Source organism: Pan troglodytes, chromosome 11 (genome assembly GCF_028858775.2).
Source record: "Pan troglodytes isolate AG18354 chromosome 11, NHGRI_mPanTro3-v2.0_pri, whole genome shotgun sequence".
Lineage (NCBI taxonomy): Eukaryota > Metazoa > Chordata > Mammalia > Primates > Hominidae > Pan > Pan troglodytes.
In genome coordinates, this window is record NC_072409.2 from 82,176,312 (window position 1) to 82,195,899 (window position 19,588).

General features: G+C 44.3%; 1 protein-coding gene across 3 annotated transcripts in view; it reads right to left on the minus strand.

The window, feature by feature from the left end:
- The window catches only part of UBE2R2 (ubiquitin conjugating enzyme E2 R2), a 103,065-nt gene extending 94,810 nt beyond the window's left edge, over nt 1-8,255 (minus strand). For 2 of the 3 annotated variants that reach the window (XM_016960747.4, XM_016960748.4), the window contains exon 1: nt 7,380-7,692. In XM_016960747.4, coding sequence (XP_016816236.1) covers nt 7,380-7,556 — 177 coding nt within the window. In that variant the 5' untranslated portion in view covers nt 7,557-7,692. Of the gene's footprint in view, nt 1-7,379 lie in introns of all 3 variants that reach the window. The other variant, XM_016960746.4, reaches the window with a different exon arrangement.
- Between the last annotated feature and the right edge of the window lie 11,333 nt (nt 8,256-19,588).

A 19,588-nucleotide genomic window follows, 5' to 3' on the forward strand; every position in this document is an offset into this window, starting at 1 on the left:
CAGGAGATGGAGGCTGCAGTGAGCCAAGATTGTACCATTGCACTCCAGCTTGGGTAACAGAGACTCTGTCTCAAAAAAAAAAAAAAAAAAAAAAAAAAAAGCTTTGCTTTTATAAAGATCATTCTTTTTGTTTTTGTTGTTTGCCTCCCAAAGTGCTGGGATTACAGGCGACCGCCTGGCCGATCATTCTTAAAAGCTCTAAGGTTATCATTGTCCTAATACTTTCACTTACTATCTTTAAGGAAGTGACTTTTCCTACAATTTGCTTTTCCTTTAATGAGTCCTCAATAAAAATTTTTCCTGACACAAAAGGTGAAAAAAGGAGAATCAACGCAGAGTATTAATTAGGACCTAAATCCTTCAATCCAGGAAGAAATAATCCTTATTTTAGCAAATCTATGACATTGAAACTGGTATTTAAAAAAAAATTTACCAAAAAATTTCAATGAAATGGTCTCTCACAACTAGGTTATAAGTACCACTTGGCTGATGGCAATTAACAAGACTTCATGGATTCCAAGAATTTTTTTTTTTTTTTTTTTTTTTGAGACAGAGCTTCACTCTGTTGCCCAGGCTGGAGTGCACTGGCATGATCTAGGCTCACTGCAGCCTCCACCTCTTGGGTTCAAGCAATTCTCCTGCCTCAGCCTCCCAAGTAGCTGGGACTGCAGGTGCGGACCATCACACCCGCTAATTTTTTTTTTTTTTGAGACAGAGCCTCGCTCTGTCGCCCAGGCTAGAGTGCAGTGCCTCGATATCGGTTCACTGCAAGCTCCGCCTCCCAGCTTCACGCCATTCTCCTGCCTCAGCCTCCCAAGTAGCTGGGACTACATGTGCCCACCACCATGCCTGGCTAATTTTTTTGTATTTTTTTTAGTAGAGATGGGGTTTCACCACGTTAGCCAGGATGGTCTCCATCTCCTGACCTCGTGATCCGCCCGCCTCGGCCTCCCAAAGTGCTAGGATTACAGGCGTGAGCTACCGCGCCCGGCCCACACCAGCTAATTTGTGTATTTTCAGTAGAGACGGGGTTTCACCATGTTGGCCAGGCTGGTCTTGAACTCCTGACATCAGGTGATCCACCCGCCTCGGCCTCCCAAAGTCCTGGGATTACAGGCATGAGCCACCACACCTGGCCATCTAAGAAATTCCTTAATCAAAAAGAAGTTAAAAGGTAGAAAAACATGCATCTTGTAATCAACTAAACAGGATAAAAGCATATTCTATGAAAAACTAAGGTATCACATTTGGTTTGAAAAATGTTCTGAGAAACAACAAAAAGTGAAACTTCATTTAGTTTCCAAAACCCTTAGACCTTAACTGTGTTTCCATTTATAACGTTACCTTAGTTCACCCAGTACTCAAGACAACTTCATCTTCCAGAAAGAGACAGCTAAATGCCCTAAGAGGTAGTTTCAAAGTTAACTGAGAGAAATGGGGGAATAAAAGAGCATTCGTTTTATAATTTTAAAGGAGCTGTTTAAAATTGTCTTTAAGTTGCCTATCCAAATACCTTACAAGAGGATTCTTAGCTCATCGGCAGTAAACCCTCTGAAAAAGATACATAAAATTAGTTTACGTGTACCCATTTTCTCTGAGAAAATTCTTCAATTTCTCAAAAGAATCCCTGTCTCAAAAAGGCAAACAATCATTTTCCTAAAAAAATTTTTTCAGCCAGGCACGGTGGCTCACGCCTGTAATCCCAGCACTTTGGGAGGCCAAGGCGGGTAGATCATCTGAGGTCAGGAGTTTGAGACCAGCCTGGACAACATGGTGAAACCCCGTTTCCACTAAAAATACAAAAATTAACCGGGCGTGCTGGCACGCACCTGTAATCCCAGCTACTTGGGAGGCTAAGGCAGGAGAACTGCTTGAACCCGGGAGGCAGAGGTTGCAGTGAGCCAAGATCGCGCCACTGCACTTCAGCCTGCGCAACAGAGCAAGACTCCATGTAGGAAAAAAAAAATTTTTTTTTCAACTATATTTTACCAATTAAAGAGTCATAAAATAGGCTGGGTGCAATGGTTCAGACCTATAATCGCAGTGCTTTGGGAGGCTGAGGCGGGAGGATTACTTGAGCCCAGGAGTTCAAGACAAGCCTGGACAACATAGCGAGACTCTGTCTCTAAAATAATAATAATAGGCTGGGCACACTGGCTCACATCTGTAATCCCAGCACTTTGGGAGGCCAAGGTGGGCAGATCACTTGAGGCCAGGAGTTCAAGACCAGCCTGGCCAACATGGCAAAACCCCATCTCTACTAAAAATTACAAAAATTAGCCAGGCATGGTGGCGCACGCCTGTAATCCCAGCTACTTGGGAGGCTGAGGCACGAGAACTGCTTGAACACAGGAGGTAAAGGTTGCAGGGAGCCGAAATCACACCACTGCAGTCCAGCCTGAGCAACAGAGTGAGACTCGGCTTAAAAAAAAAAAAAAAATTAAGAAGAAAAAGAAAAAAAAGAAATAAAATATCTAAATGACATTGCCAGATCTAGGCTAAGTCTGGTTTGTTTTTTTAGGGGGAAGAGGGAAGGCAGAAAATAGATTCATTCATTGCAAAACAAATGAAGCATAGGAAATAATGCATATTCTCTTATTAAAAAAAAAATTATTTGGCTGGGTGTGGTAGCTCACATCTGTAACACCAGCACTTTGGGAGGCCAAGGTGGGAGGATTGTTTGAAGCCAGGAGTTCGAGACCAGCCTGGCCTATGAGACCCTTTCTGCATAAACAATTTTTTTTTAAATTAAAACGAGTGTGGTATGCACCTGCAGTCCCAGCTACTCAGGAGGGTGAGGCAAGAGGATCCAAGTGTTTCAGTCTGCAGTGAGCTATGATCACACCACTGCACTCCAGCCTGGGCAACAAAGTGAGACCCTATGTCTTAAAAAAAAAAAAAAAAGGTTTTGAAGAGTTTCTTTAATATAAGTCAGTGTAGGCCGGGTGTGGTGGCTCAGGCCTGTAATCCCAGCACTTTGGGAGGCTGAGGTGAGCGGGATCACCTGAGGTCAGGAGTTTGAGACCAGCCTAACCAACATGGAGAAACTCGTCTCTACCAAAAATACAGAATTAGCTGGGCATGGTGGCGCATGCCTGTAATCCCAGCTACTCAGGAGGCTGAGGCAGAAGAATCGCTTGAACCCAGGAGGCGGAGGTTGCAGTGAGCCGAGATCGCTCCACTGCACTCCAGCCTGGGAAATAAGAGCAAAACTCAGTCTCAAAAAAAAAAAATATATATATATATATGTCAGTGTTGAGTCTAATAAAGATGTTCCTAATAAGGAAAACTTTAAGTATACAACAAATACTTTCTAAATTATCAGACTGGAGTTTTCTAAAAATGGAACACATCTATATTTCATTATCTCAATCAAATTATTTAATAAAATCAAAACTATAAAAGGTTGGCCAGGAGTGGTGGCTCAGGCCTCTAATTAGGATTACATTTTGGGAGGCTGAGATGGGCAGATCACTTAAGGTCAGGGGTTCAAGACCAGCCTGGCCAACATGGTGAAACCCTGTCTGTACTAAAAATACAAAAAGAATTAGCCAGGTTTCATGGCGCACGCCGGTAATCCCAGCTACTCGGGAGGCTGAGGCAGGAGAATCGCTTGAACCCAGGAGGCAGAGGTTGCAGTGAGCTGAGATCGTGCCACTGCACTCCAGCCTGGCAAAAGAGTGAGACTCCATCTCAAAAAAAAAAAAAATTTTTTTTTGTTATGCATATCATAAAAGAGGCACTCTTTCTGGCTCTAGACTCACTGCTATAATGCTTTAGATAAATAATGCAAAAGTTCCAAGGAGGTTCAGTACTAAAGCACCCACACTAAGCTACAATCCTTAGCAGGAGTTATTTGAAAAGATAGTTCCAGCCGGGCATGGTGGCTGACGCCTGTAAAACCAGCACTTTGGGTGGCTGAGAAAGGAGGATCCTTTGAACCCAGGAGTTTGAGACCAGCCTGGACAAAATAGTGAGACCCTACCTCACTTAATAATACTGAAGAAAAAAAAATTAGCCGGGCGTAGTCATGCCTGTAGTCCCAGCTACTCAGGGGGCTGAGGTGGGAGGACTGCTTGAGCCTAGGATGTGGAAGCTGCAGTGAGCCATGATCACACCACTGTACCCCAAACTAAGTGACAGAGAAAGACCCTGAAAAAGTTCCTTTCAAAAGAAAGGGGGTGAACTTGTTAAAAGTCTTCATTAGCTACTGACTTGATCCACAATTTATTTTTCTAGTAACAATAAAATTCCGACTTGCCTCGGTAGCAAAATAAGAAACTACACAAAAAGATAGTAAGGCCAAAAAAGATTGTATAGTATTCAGAATGGACAGAAGAAACTATCTTTGCCCATCCTACATCTATATGGCCCAAAACTAAGAATCACATGGATTGGCGACATTAAATAAGCGAAAGCAGGATGAATAAAAAAATTCTGTGAAATACAGGTCTCACAAATCTCCAATGCAGATCCTGTGGTTAAGAGACAAGAGCCAACTATTTCAGGGTGAAAAAGATCAGTTAGAAACCTATTAATATATAAAAGTTAAAGGAATTACAGTATGAAAAATGTAAAGAATGACTGGCAGTCCCACTGCCTTCACGAATGACTATGCCAAAAAGGGAAAAGAGTTTAACTTGAAAATAAATTATACTAAATGTTCAAGGACTAACATTTAATAAGGGAGAAGAGTGATACGGTAGGGAAAGCTTTGTGCCAACTTTCAACTGCAGCTGTAGTGAAATACACTAAAAGCCTTGTCTTAAGACAAAAGCAGTAAAATAAAAACAATGGTTTTAAACATATCCCCAGTGTTAACTGCTCATGACCATAAATTTGCCTTTTTCTAATGAACATCTAATGGGATAAAAGGCCATATAAGGGAAAAAGTAGTCGAAAATACAATCGAACAAACTTCTCACACAAGAGTAAACCATAAAACCTGTTTACAAATTTTCATACATGTCAGAATTAAAGGTAAAAACACTCAAAGCTTAAGAAATCTAACATCACAAAGCACGAGATTAAATCATTCTTTTTAAACAAGGACTGAAGTTCAGAAGCATTTAATTTAAATCAGTGTATTAACACAAGGAATCCTTCCATACTACCTATTTCAGAGAGGGTTCTCCACACTCCTTTCCCAGACTTATGCACAAATATTACAACTTGCAACCCATTATTTTCTCTCATGTACAAGTTTTGTTTTGTTTTGTTGCTCTTGTTTTTAACTTTATTGGAGTGAGATTATTCTAACTAGTACCCATTTATTTATTTTAAATATCAGTTGTACCAAACAATGACACTTTATGGAAATCAAACTTTATTCCACTAACATTAGCCAGCAGATTTTGCTAAACAATGCTTTGTCAGAAAAGGCATCATGGCCGGGCGCAGTGGCTCACGCCTGTAATCCCAGCACTTTGGGAGGCAGAGGCGGGTTGATCACAGGGTCTGGAGTTCGAGACCGGCCTGGCCAATATGGTGAAACCCCATCTCTACTAAAAATACAAAAATTAGCTGGGCGTGGTGGTGTGCGCCTGTAGTCCCAGCTGCTTGGGAGGCTGAGGCAGGAGAATAGCTTGAATCTGGGAGGCGGAGGTTGCAGTGAGGCGAGATCGCGCCACTGCACTCCAGCCAGGGTGACAGAGCGAGACTCCGTCTCAAAAAAAAAAAGGCATCACATACATTCAATTTTGTACAACTAATTTTTCCAGTATGCATAAAAATTTATATTTGACAACAGAGAATATGCTTCAACATAAACACAGCAATACCTTTTCCACTTTGTTACTAATAAGTTGCATGTTTTCTTAGTAATTTTAAATACCTCCATCTGAAAAGTATAGGGTAGGCTGACCACAAAAGATGAAGCCTAACAGTTGGTAGGGGTACCGCACTTACATAATATTCTAAAAACGTGCTTTTCCTAGGTACTCAGTGACTATATACAGTAGTGAATATTAAACATTCCTGTATCAATCCCATCTCCTACAAAGTTGACCTAATTTCAAGCATAAAACTGAGGTTTCCACCTTTAGAAGGGTAGAAAACAAGAGTTAAGTAATTGGGTAGTCCTAAAAATACACATCACAACTACATGACTAAGATACTCATTTAAAACTTGTGCCAAGATAACCCCTCCCTTCCAAACTAAAATTGACTCACTGGCCTATTTTACTTAATTTTGAAAATAAAAAAATAAAACTAAATGGATTCCTAAGCACTCATTTCCTCTCTCTGCCCCCATCATTTAAAATATTCAGACTTTCAATCTGTGATTCCTCCCTGCAAAAACACTCAAGTAAAAACAAAACAAAACAAACACTCATTATCTCCAAGTTAACTACCTTGGAGTTAAAAAAAAAAATCATTAGATTCTGGAATGATAACCACTGTTCTAAAACCATATAAAACAACAGAAACAATGTCTGTGGTCGCTAAGGAACCATACATCCCACCCAGAGAAACGATCTCGCCTCAGATGATACTTGTCATCTGTGAGACCACCCCTTCAGCTGGAGTTAACCACTTGAGCAGGTTTCAATTTTGTCTCTGAAAGTGGGAAGCTATCAATCTCCCTACATGACTCGTTCCACCCTTTGTGGATACTTCTACCTGTAGAAAAAAAGGTTGGCAAACTTGGTGGCATGGTGAGGACAAAGGGCATTTTGAAAGAACCAGTGACTGAGGTAAGCAGAGAATGTGAACGGAAAGAGGTTAAAGTTCCCCCAAATGGATAATGACAAGACGACGCTGGCACCCTTTTTTTTTTTTTTTTTTTTTTACCACCCCTAGGGTCCCATTCTTCACCACCACCCACTGGAATGCAAAGTTGGCACTACCACTACCCAAGAAGCCCAACAAATCCTCAAAATGTCAGGGAACTCGGCAGCTTCTGAAATGACAAGCTGGTGCCCCTCCCCCACCCCACCCCCACCCCCCAAAAAAGAAAAGTCCAATCCAGTCGGTGCAGGTCACCCTGCCCTCTGGGGCAGTTCCAGCCAGCGCAGGGAGGGGTTCCGACCGGAGAACGAAAAAGCACAGATAGACCACCGCTCTTTCCACCCACCCTCAGCGGGGGAAACAAAGACGGCCTCCTCCGCCCGTAGACACTACCCTAACCAGAGAGGCTCTCCGATTTCCCGGTGCAGCCTGCCCTCCCGCCCCCGCCCGAGCCCCCGCCCCCATGACAAAGAAAAGGCACTTGGCGAGCAAGGCCTTCCTGCCTCCAGGGATGGGGGAGGGGGCTGCACGGGTGAGAAGCCCCCTCCACTCGCCCGTGCTCATACTCCTGGTCCCAGGAACTGCAGAAAGCGGCGGGGAGCCGGAGGCCTCGGCCGCGGAAGCAGGGTCCGGGAGGAGGGTGAGGGTACCTTGAAGTAGCCGCCTTCGTAGAGGGTGTTGGGGGGTCCGAAGATGGCCACCTCCCAGTTGTAGAGGTCGGACTCGTCCACCAGGGTGATCCGGAAGCCCTCCACCGGTTCCTCCTGCAGGGATTTCAGCTCGAGCATCAGGGCCTTCTGCGAGCTGGTCATCTGCTGCTGGGCCATCGCGGCGGCGGCGGCGGCGGCGGCGCCGGGCCCGGGCCCCAGTCCTCACGCACCGGCCGGGCCGGACCAGGCCCCTCCCCTCCGCTCGTCCTCCGGCCGGGCCGCACTGGGCCCCGGTCTTCACACACCCGGCGGGCCGGACCAGGCCCCACACGGCCCGGACCAGGCCCCACACGGCCCGTGGGCCCGCCCGGGGTCCTCCTCACACACGACGCAGGCCGGGCCGGGCCCTTCTCCTCACACTCGGGCCGGGCGAGAGGAGAGGTCGAGGGAGTTAGGAGAATTCGCTCCGGGTCCCGGTCCCGGGCCTCCCCCCCCCGGAGGGGGCCTCAACTTGGGGGGGGGGAGAGGAGGTGGAAGCGGAGGAAGGCGGCGGAGGGCCGGCGATGGTGAAGGGAGGGGGCCGGGCCGGCCCGGGAACGCCGCGCTCGCTCGCCCTCTCGTTCTCTTCGGCGGCCGCAGGGGCCGGAGGGCGCGCGGGGCTGGAGAGGGTGGGGGGAGAGCGGCGTGCGGGGGTCTCGCGGCGGTGGCCTCGCGGCGGTGGCGGCGGGGGCTGCGCGGGGGGAGGGGCGACGGCGGAGGAGGAGGAAAGCGAGAGCGCCTCGCGCCGCGGGAGCGACGGAGCCGAGAAGCAGGGAGGGAGGGAGGGAGGGAGGGAGAGAGGGAGGAGGGGCGCACGCCGGGTGCTGGGCGGCTCTCAGCGGCTGGCGGCGCGACGCGCGTGCGCGTGCCCCTCCCTCCCCTCCCCCCACCGTGCCTGGCTCTCCTCCACTACCACCTCCTCCTCCTCCCGCTTCCACGCCTCCTCTCGGTCTCCCGCGCGGTCGCGGCGCTTTGTGACGCCGGCGCGTGTCCCCCGCCCATAAAGATCCCAGAAGCAGCGGGGACCAAGGGCGGGCGCAGGGATTGCCGTGGCCCCAGAGTGACGGTTGTGCGGCTGGACGCCGCAGTTCCAAAGGCGTGCCCGGGAAGGGAACCCAGTCTCCCGGCTCTCGGGGCCCTCCCCACTGTGGATCCAGGGGCCTCCGCAGCCATCCTGGGACGGGCCTGGTCGCTGCAGGCCCCTCCCCGTGACACCCAGTCTGCGGTCCCTCCACTTAGTAGCTGCTTGATTAGGATGTGCTGACAATGTGGGTCTTTTCGGTGGGAACAGACCTTCCCGCAGGCCAGCCCACAGGCAAGTGTGCCCTTTGGCACGTTACTCACCCTGGGTGCGGCAGTTCCACGTGAGAAACGGGGTGAGACAAAAAGGTCAGCTTCTGCTTCCCTTCTTAACTACAAAGAGGAAGTTGTGAGGAAAAAGACAATAACAAACTGGGTCTCTAGCCCTTCTCATTGTGATTTGGGGCAAGTGCTCAGGCTGCCCTTCGCCTTCGCCATTTGTAAAATAAAGTACTGTGGTTGAACTTTGACCCCTTATAGGTGCTTGTGGCTTGAATGTCCACCCTGGAACTGAGGGACTTTCGAGATAATCATAACCGAAGTGAGATGTGGGGACAGTCTTTGGTCCCCGTGGTTCAGAATACAGTACTCCTTTCTCTTAGGAAGGCATGTCCTAGGATAACTGCCTAAAAAACATTTCCTAGAAAAGCCAGAATACTGTGAGAGTTCTACACACACAGTTTCGGAACTAGACAGATCTTGGTTCCAACCCTAGTTCCATTACTTCTCCCTGTATCATCAGTTTTTTGTTTTTTGGTTTTGTTTTGTTTGAGACAGGGTCTTGCTCTGTCACCCAGGCCGTAGCACAGTGGCGCGATCATGGCCCACTGCAACCTCCGCCTCCCAGGTTCAAGCGATTCTCCCACCTCAGCCTCCCAAGTAGCTAGGACTACAGGTGCATGCCTCCACACCCGGCTGTTTAATCAGCTTCTGTAAAAGGGGATTAATTATACCCAACACAAGCAATTGTAATGATTAAATGTATGTACAGCATTTAGCGTAGTGACTGGCACATGGTTAATGATTCATAGAAACTTGAAAGAAAAAAACTTTTAAGGCATAGCTGTATTCTGGATACCACCACTACCCACCCCTTTTATTGAGACAGGGTCTCACTCTGTTGCCCAGGCTGGAGTACAGTAGAGTGATTATAGCTCACTCTAGCAGTAACCTCCTGGGCTTAAGCCATTCTCTTACCTCAGTCTCCCAAGTAGCAGGACCACAGGTGTGCACAGCCATGCCCAGCTAATTTTTGTATTTTTAGTAGAGATGGGATTTCACCATGTTGGCCAGGCTGGTCTCCAACCCTTGACCTCAGGTGATCCGTCCACCTCAGCCTCCCAAAGTGCTGGGATTACTGGCATGAGCCACTGTGCCCAGCCAAGGACAGTTTTAGATTTATAGAAAAATTGAAAAGATAGTCAAGTTCCCCTACACCTGGCGCCCAGTTCCCCCTTTTATTAACATATTACATTAGTAGAGTACATGTATTACAATTAATGAGCTAATATTGATACATCACTGTTGACTGAAGCTCATACTTCCCTAATTTTTACCTACTGACCTTTTGCTGTTCCAGTATCTCATCCAGGATACCAGACTACATTCAGTTTTCCTGTTTCCGTAGATTCCTCTTGACTGTGGCAGTTTCTTAGACTTTGTTCTGATGACCTTAACAGTTTTGAAGAATACTGGTCAAGTATTTTGTAGACTGTCCCTCAATTGGGATTGTGATGCTTTTCTCATGATTAGACTGGGATTATGAGTTTTTGAGGGTAAGATCACAGAGATGAAATGCCATTTCATCACATCATATTAAGGGCACAAATAGCAACATGACTTAGCAATGTTGATGTTGACCTTGATTGTCTGGCTGAGGAAGTGTGTCAAGTCTTTCTACTGTAAAGTTACTCTGCCCCTTCCTCCCCTTTTCTATACTGTACTCTTTGAAATGGAGTCACTCTACACAATCCACACTTAAGCAGCCCCCCCTCCTTTTTTTTTGGCCTTTTTTTTCCCGTAAAAGACGAGGTCTCAGTGTTTTAAAACATCCTTTTCTAGCCGCCAACGCTACTGTCCAGGTCTTGAGACCGAACTCTACTGGAATTAGAGCTCCCCTCAGAGAAGAGGGAGTATCCTAGTGAATGCAGCCCCTCTTATCAAAATGATGGTTTATGTCCCATTCTGTCTTTCCCTCCAGTACCATTCAATTTAGGGACAAAAGGATTGCTGACCCAGAAATGTGAAAGATGATGTTGACACCTTTAATAGCAAGGCGGTGAGCAGATAAATAGGTAGAAAGGTCATCTTCAAAGCATTTCACCCACAAAAACTCATCACAGCCCCACCCTGACCTGGAGGGTGATGAAGCCCTAGTCTAACCCACTGGAACGTATACCTGGCACCCAGACCAGAAGTGGCCCCCTGGGCTCATGTCAACTCACAAACTCACTAAGCATCCACTGCGGGCATGCCTCTATGCTGGGAGGTTGGAAGCTCAATGTGTTAATGAGTTTTATAATCAAGGCTGTTTATTCTCAGGTCACAGGAACTGGAATTCCACAGAACTAGCTCATGTGTTTTTATTCTAGCCAGTAAGACATTGTTTATTAGTAGACTGCCACTGTGTCTTATTCATGCCTGAATCCTCAGCAACAGGCACACCATCTGACACAAAGTAGACACTAAGTAATTGTTCTCAAGAGACTCATGGCCAAGGACAGGAAGACAATGAGTAATCACAAAATCACAAATTGAACCCTACCCTCTATCCCCATGCCTATCTGTTCTCTCAAGCACATAGTAGGTGCTCAAGACTATAAATTCCAAAACTCTACACCAGCTACTCCAATGTTTGGCACATATTAAGTGCTCAAAACATATTTGTTAAAAAGAATGAATGCTAGAAACAGCTTCCTAGAGCTTTCTCATATTGTTTCATAATGGCATGTAGATTGACTTGCCTGATTGGTGCCCTCTGGTGGTAAAGAAAAACAGCACTCAAAATTTAAATTTAAAAAATATTAAAAAAAAAAAAAGAAAACAGAGCGCTTAACGCTCAGTGTCAGGCATCACCTGGTACTTTCCAACCAGGGTACTTCTTCTTCTTCTTCTTCTTCTTTTTTTTTTTTTTTAACCGAGACAGAGTCTTGCTCTGTCACCCAGGCTGGAGTGCAGTAGCATGATCTTGGCTCGCTGCAACCTCCGCCTCCTGGGTTCCAGCAATCCTCCCACCTCAGCCCCCGGAGTAGCTGGGACTACAGGCGCAGTGCCACCACACCGGACTAATTTTTGTATTTTTAGTAGAGACAAGGTTTCATTATGTTGCCCAGGCTGGTCTTGAACTCCTGAGCTCAAGCAATCCGCCCACCTCAAACTCTCAAAGTGCTGAGATTACCGGCGTGAGCCACCACGGCAGGCCCACTACTAATTTTAGAGGAAGACTGTGGCTCCTTAAGAGTAGTGTCCAAGTTTTACATATATGTTAACATATTAAATTTTAAAAAGTTGGCCGGGCGCAGCGGCTCACGCCTGTAATCCCAGCACTTTGGGAGGCTGAGGCAGGCGGATCATTTGAGGTCAGGAGTTCGAGATTAGCCTGGCCAACATGGTGAAACTTTTTTCAACATGGTTAAATTTTTTTCCTAAGTATTTTATTTTCTTGTAGCTATTATAAATGGGATTTCCTTCTTGAATTCTTTCTTGGCTAGTTATTATTGGTGTATAGAAATGCTACTAATTTTTGTATGTTGATTTTTTTATCCCACAACTTTTTTTTTTTTTTTTTTTTTTGAGACAGAGTCTTGCTCTGCAGCCCAGGCTGGAGTGCAGTGGAGCAATCTTGGATCACTGCAACCTCTTCCTGCTGGGTTCAAGCGCTTGTCCTGTCTCAGCCCCCTGAGTAGCTGGGACTACAAGCGCATGCCACCATGCCCGGCTAATTTTTGTGTTTTTAGTTGAGATGGGGTTTCACTGTATTGGTCAGGCTGGTCTTGAACTCCTGACCTTAGGTGATCCTCCTGTCTTGGCCTCCCTAAATGCTGGGATTACAGGCGTGAGCCACCATGCCTGGCCATATCCTACAACTGTACTGAACTTATTTATCAGATCGAAGAGCTTTTGCTGGAGTTGTTAGGTTTTTGTAAATACAAGATCATGTCATCTGCATAGAGGGACAATTTTACTTTCTCTTTTCCAATTTGGATATCTTTTGCTTGTTTCTATTGCCTGATTGCTCTGGCTAAGACTTCCAGTACTGTGTTGAGTATGAGTGGCGAAAATAGACATCCTTGTCTTGTTCCAGTTCCTAGAGGAAAAGCTGAAAGCTATGATAGTATGATGTTAACTGTGGGTTTGTCATATGTAGGCTTTATTATGTTGAGGTATTATACACTCCTTCAATGCCTAGTTTTGAGAGTTTTTATCATGAAGAGATTTTGAATTGTATCAAATGCTTTTTCTACATCTCTTGAAATGACCTTATGGTTTTTGTCCTTCTTTCTGTTGATGTGATGTGTCGTCTTTGTTGATTTGTGTATGTTGAACTACCTCTGCATTTTTGGGACAAATCCCACTTGATCCTGGCATGTTATCTTTTTGATGTGCGGTTGGATTCAGTTGGTTAGTATTTGTTGAAAATTTTTACATCTGTGTTTATCAGGGATATTAGAGTGTAGCTATCTTTTTTTGTTGTTGTTGCAGTCTTACCTGGTTTTGGTATCAGGGTACTGCTAGCCTAGTAGAATGAGGAAGAATTCCCTCCTTTTCAATTTTTTGGAATAGTTTGAGGAGAGTTGGTGTTAGTTTGTCTTTGTTAGTTTGGTAGAATTTGGTATTGAAGTCATTAGCAGTGAAGCCATTGGGTCCTGGGCTTTTCACTGTGGAGATACTTTTTATTATGGATTCAATTTCATTACTCATGATTGGTCTGTTCTGGTTTTCTGTTTATTCCTGATTCAATCATGGTCAGTTGTATGTGTAAAGGAATTTATCCATTTCCTCTAAGTTTTCTAGTTTATTAATATAGTTGTTCATAATAGTGTCTGATGATTTTTTGTATTTCTGTGGTGGCAGCTGTAATGTCTACTTTTATTTATTTATTTATTGAGATGGAGTCTCGCTCTGTTGCCCAGGCTGGAGTGTAGTGGCATGATCTCAGCTCACTGCAAGCTCCACCTCCCAGGTTCCAGTGATTCTCCTGCCTCAGCCCTCTGAGTAGCTGGGATTACAGGCATGCGCCACCACATCCAGCTAATTTTTTTGTATTTTTTTTAGTAGAGATGGGGTTTCACCCTGTTGGTCAAGCTGGTCTCGAACTCCTGAACTCCTGACCTCGTGATCCACCCACCTTGGCCTCCCAAAGTGTTATTTATTTTTTGACACCGGGTCTTGCTCTGTTGCCCAGGCTGGAGGGCAGTGGTGTGATCATGACTCACTGTAGCCTCAACCTCCGGGGCCGAAGTGATCGTCCCACCTCGGACTCCTGAGTAGCCAGGAGTACACGTGTGTCCGGAATTGGTGGGTTCTTGGTCTCGCTGACTTCAAGAAGGAAGCCGCGGACCCTCACGGTGAGTGTTACAGTTCTTAAAGATGGTGTGTCCGGAGTTTGTTCCTTCAGATATTCAGATGTGTCCAGAGTTTCTTCCTTCTGGTGGGTTCGTGGTCTCACTGACTTCAGGAGTGAAGCTGCGGACCTTCGCGGTGAGTGTTACAGCTGGCCAGTTTCCTTAGCATATTTTTTAACTTAGAGTTGGATGGCCTCCAGCTCCATCTGTGTTGCTGCAAAGGACATGATAGTTTTTTTATGGGTGCATAGTATTCCATGGTATATGTATGCCACATTTTTTTATTCAGTTCACCATTGATGGGCACTTAGGTTAATTCTGTGTCTTTGCAATTGTGAATAGTACTGTGATGAATATATGTGTGCATGTGTCTTTATGGTAGAATGATTTATATTCCTTTGGGTATATACGCAGTAATAGTATTACTGAGTCTCAGGGTAATTCTCAAGTTCTTTGAGAAATCACCAAACTGCTTTTTATAATGGCGGAACTAATTTACTTACCTATCAGTAGTGTATAAGCATTACCTTTCCCCTGCAACTTAGCCAGCATCTATTTTTTGGATTTTTAATAATAGTCATTCTGACTGGTATGAAATGGTATCTCATTGTCGCTTTCATTTGCATTTCTCTAGTAATTAGTGATGTTGAGCATTTTTTCATGTTTGTTAGCTGTGTGTATATCTTCTTTTGAGAAGTGTCTGTTCATATCCTTTGCCCTTTGTCTTTTTAAATGAGGTTGTTTTTTGCTTGTACATTTGTTTAAGTTCCTTATAGATTCTGGATATTAGACCTTTGTCAGATGCATAATTTTCAAGCATTTTTTCCCATTCTGTAGGCTGTCTGTTTAGTCTGTTGATAATTTCTTTTGCTATGCAGAAGCTCTTTAGTTTAATTAGGTTCCACTAATCTGTTTTTGATTTTGTTGCAATCGCTTTTGGCACCTTCATCATGAAATCTTTCCAAGGTCCTGTGTCAGAAAGGTATTTCCTAGGATTTTATAGTTTTTTTTTTTCTTTTGAGACAGAGTCCTCCTCTGCTGCCCAGGCTGGAGTGCGGTGGCATGATCAGGGCTCACTGCAACATCCACCTCCTGGGTTCAAGCGATTCTCTTGCCTCAGCCTCCCCAGTAGCTGGGATTACAGATGTGCACTACCATGCCCAGCTAATTTTTATATTTTTAGTAGAGACGGGGTTTCACCATGTTGGCCAGGCTGGTCTTGAACTCCTGACCTCATGATCCACCTGCCTGGGCCTCCCAAAGTGCTGGGATTACACGCATGAGCCACCACGCCCGCCCTTTTCCAGATAGTTTATAATTTTAGGTTTTACACTTAAGTCTTTTATCCATCATGGGTTGCTTTTTGTTTGTGGTGAAAGCAAGGGGTCCAGTTTCAATCTTTTGTATATGGCTAGTCAGTTATCCCAACACCATTTGTTGAGTAGGGAGTCCTTTCTCCATTGCTTGTTTTTGTTGGCTTTGTTGAAGATCAGATGGTTGTAGCTGTGCAGCTTTACCTCTGGGTTCTCTGACCTGTTCCATTGGCCTGTGTGTCTGTTTTCATACCAGGGCCATGCTGCTTTGGTCACTGTAGCCTTGTAGATGGTTTAAGTAGGATAGTGTGATGCCATCAGCTTCATTCCTTTTGTGTAGGATTGCTTTGGCTATCTTCCACATAGCTAGTCCATCACAAGTTGTGCTAATTTTTTCTGCTGTTTCTCAAACCTGTCTCTCCTCTCAATTCTTACTGTCACCCTGGTTTTCAGACCATCAACATCTCTCACCTAAGCTGTGCAGTAGCCTCCTAACTGATCCCTGACATCTCAGTGTTGCCCCTCTGCCCTCACCACTGAAACACAGACTACCTAAAACATAATTATCGTGAGACTTCCCTTCTTAAAATCCTTTTTTGACTCTCTATTTCCTATTAAATAATGTCTGTACTTGTTCATGTAATGGACAGGCATCTCCTGTTCCTCTCAGCTCTACATTTGTTACTGTAGTAATAGGTAAATGTTTATAATTTCCCCTGAAGTCCCTCTGCTATTCAGTGCTTCCATGTATTTGTTCATTATGATCTTTTTCTCTGAAACTCCCTCACCACTTTTCCTCCTGGCTAATTATTTACTGTCCTTCAAGCTTAAGCTCAAGCATCATCTTTTTCAGAAAACCTACTTTGAAGTTCCAGAGTGGACCAATGGCCCCTTTTAATGCTCCCCATAGTCATCGTGTTGATCTCTATCTTTTCACTTTAAACATGCTTTTAAACCTACTTCCTGAGTATAAAGTTTGTTATAATTTTAATATTTGTATTTTTTCTATGTCTTGTTCTTCTCTTTATGGTTTCTGTTGACTCCTGCTTATGGTAGTTTGACCCTTCAACTCTTTGTTAAATTTTATAAATCGCTCATATTTGTCTAAACTTTAACTTTGGGTTTCCTGAGAGACCAAAACTGAGATGATTTGCTTGGTTTCTGCTTGGCTCTGGAAGCAGGACCAATCAGGAACCATTCTAGTTAGATTTATTGGTCTGAATTTTCTTGGACTATGAGTATGGTGTAAATTCAAATTCCAGCATAAAAGTGAAGCTGGTTAGAAATATTAGCGAAGACTATTAAAATTATTAATGTTTTACAATCCACCGCCTGCAGAGACTGATTTGCTTATTGGTTCACTTGTCATATCCTTCCAGCTTTGTCTTTTCCACTAAATATATAGCCCATTTTGGTGCCTGGATTTATGTGGAGGTCTCAGATTCAGTTTCCTGCTTTGTCAGGTTCAAATCCTGTTAGTCAGTTAACCAGAAAAATTCTAGATTCCCAGGAATGTGTCAGAGCATTTCAGTGTCCCCTATTGACATCTCATTCCCAGCTTTTTAAAAAAGAAAGTATTTTTATTTTCCTATTGATTGCCCCAATTCCCATGTACTACCTCAGGCAGCCGCAATATTAACTAACAAAGCTCTAGGTTTTTGGTTTTGGCACACTTCCAGGGCCTCTCTGGCTTCTGTGTTGACTGATGACTTTAGTTTCACCTCTAGATTGTTTGCATGCATGCGTGCATGTGTGTGTGTAATCATTTTGTACTTCCTCTACATTTTTGTGAGTTCAGAAATGTATTTAGAAGTATATTTGGGGTCAGGCACAGTGGCTCACACCTGTAATCCCAGCACTTTGGGAGGCTGATGCGGGAGGATCACCTGAGTTCAGGAGTTTGAGACTTTTCTGGCCAACATGGCAAAACCCCATCTCTACTAAAAATACAAAAGTTAGCTGGGCATGGTGGCATGGACCTATAATCCCAGCTACTAGGGAGACTGAAGCAGGAGAGTCGCTTGGACTTGGGAGGCGGAGGTTGCAGTGAGCCGAGACCACGCCATTGCACTCCAGCCTGGGCAACAGAGCGAGACTCTATCTCAAAAAAATAAATAAATAAATAAAAAGTGTGTTTGGAAGTGATGTCAGTAAAAATGGCAAGCTAGGAACCTTCTAAAATTCCTATCTTCATAAAAGCAACTCAGAAAAATAGAAGCAACTTTTTCAGAACTCTGGAAAATATCTAAAGGTTTGCTGTAATCTTGGAGCATTTATTCAAGAACATAGGCTGAATTTTGGTTAGAATAGTGAGCTTTGTAATGTTCTTATTTGCTCTATGCTCATCACATCCTCCCAGCTACATGGTAGCCTTGAAAACCAACATCCTACAATCTTGGTGAAAAACAAGCTCCTGGGAGCCATAGAAAGAAACAAAAGGGGGTTGGGACTCATTCCTTTTTTTTCCTTTCTCTCCCACTGTCAGACAGCATGGCCTGTACCGTGCATTCCTTCCTCTGGAGAAATGATGGTAGGTTTCCACATCTGTGTAGTATCTCCTGCTCTGGAGATCACCCTGAGCCCTTGCATCTCCTACCAGGTAAGCCAAGCCCAGTCCAGGCCTGGCTGTGAGCCTGGGCCTGGAACTCAATTTTTCTGAGTCATTATTTACACAACAGAAATAATGAAAGTGTCTACCATGAAGGGATGCTGTGAGGACTAAATGAGCTGTATACATAAAAGGCCTGGCCCAGAATGAGCACTCAGAGATGGTGGATGTAGTTTTTTGTGGGAATAAAATGTTAAGACAGGTTCCCCAAGCTTCATCTGCGTAAAGTTTTAACATGATCTCTGGATGCTTGTCAGATAATTGTCTAGATTAATCACTTGAAAAGCATTACACACACACACACACACACACACACACACACACACACTGTTTTGTGATCTGCTTTTTTCGACAAAACAAAATACTGGAACAAAATTTCATGTTTCAATTCTTCATCTAGATCATAATTGTAAATAGCTAATTGTGTGGTGATATGCAGAGTGATATTTAATCAGTCCCCTATTCTGAAACATTGAGGTGGTTTTCCACTTGTCATTGTTTGAAAAAATTCATGCCAAATGTATTTACAATATTATTCCCCTTACAATATTATTCCCTTGCCAGATTTTCTAGAATACATTTCTAGAAATGGAATTACTGATTTGAAGAATATGCATGTTTTTAAGGTTTTGATTTCTGTTACCACTAGAACCTTGCTAAAATAATTTTACTGAGAAAGTGAGGTGGTACATTTTTGTATGAGGGCCATGTTTTTTATTTTTTAAAAATTGCAGCAAAATACACCGAAGAATGCAGTTTAGTGGTATTAGACATTTATGTTGCTCTGTTACCATTACCACCGCCCATCCTCACACTCTTTTCGTCTTGCAAAGCTGAGACTTTGTATCTATTAAAAATAACTCCCAAATGAGTTCAAAACTTATGTCCACACAAAGACTTAAACATAAATGCTTATAGCAGCTTTATTCATTAAGTGCTAAAACTTAGAAGCAACTAAGATGTCCTTCAGTAGATGAATGAGTAAATAAACTGTGGTACATACAGACAATGGGATATTCAGCACTAAAAAGAAATGAGGCTGAGGCAGGAGGATGGCTTGAGGCCAGGAGTTAGAGACTAGTCTGGCAACATAGCCAGACCTCATCTCTACAAAAAAAAATAATTAAATAAAAAAAGTTGGGTGTAGTGGTGCACACTGTAGTCCCAGCTACTTAGGCAGCTGAGGTGGGAGAATTGCTTGAGGCCAGGAGTTTGAGGTTGCAGTGAGCTATGATGGTGGCACTGCACTCCAGCCTGGGTGACAGAGTGAGACCCTCTCTCCATGAAGAGACATGGAGAAACTTTTTTTTTTTGCTATTTTTTGTGGAGACAGAGTTTTGCCATGTTGCCCAGGCTGGCCTCAACCTCCTGGGCTCAAGCCATATGCCCACCTCAGCCTCCCAAAGTGCTGGGATTACAGCATTGAGTCACTGTGCCTGGCTGTGAAACAGGAACTATTATATATTTGTCCAGACTTACAGAATATGCAACATCAACTGTGAACACTAATATCAACTATGGACTCTGGGTCATAATGTTGTGTCAGTGTAGGTGCATTGATGGGAACCAATGTAACACTTTAATATAGGATGTTGACAGTCAGGG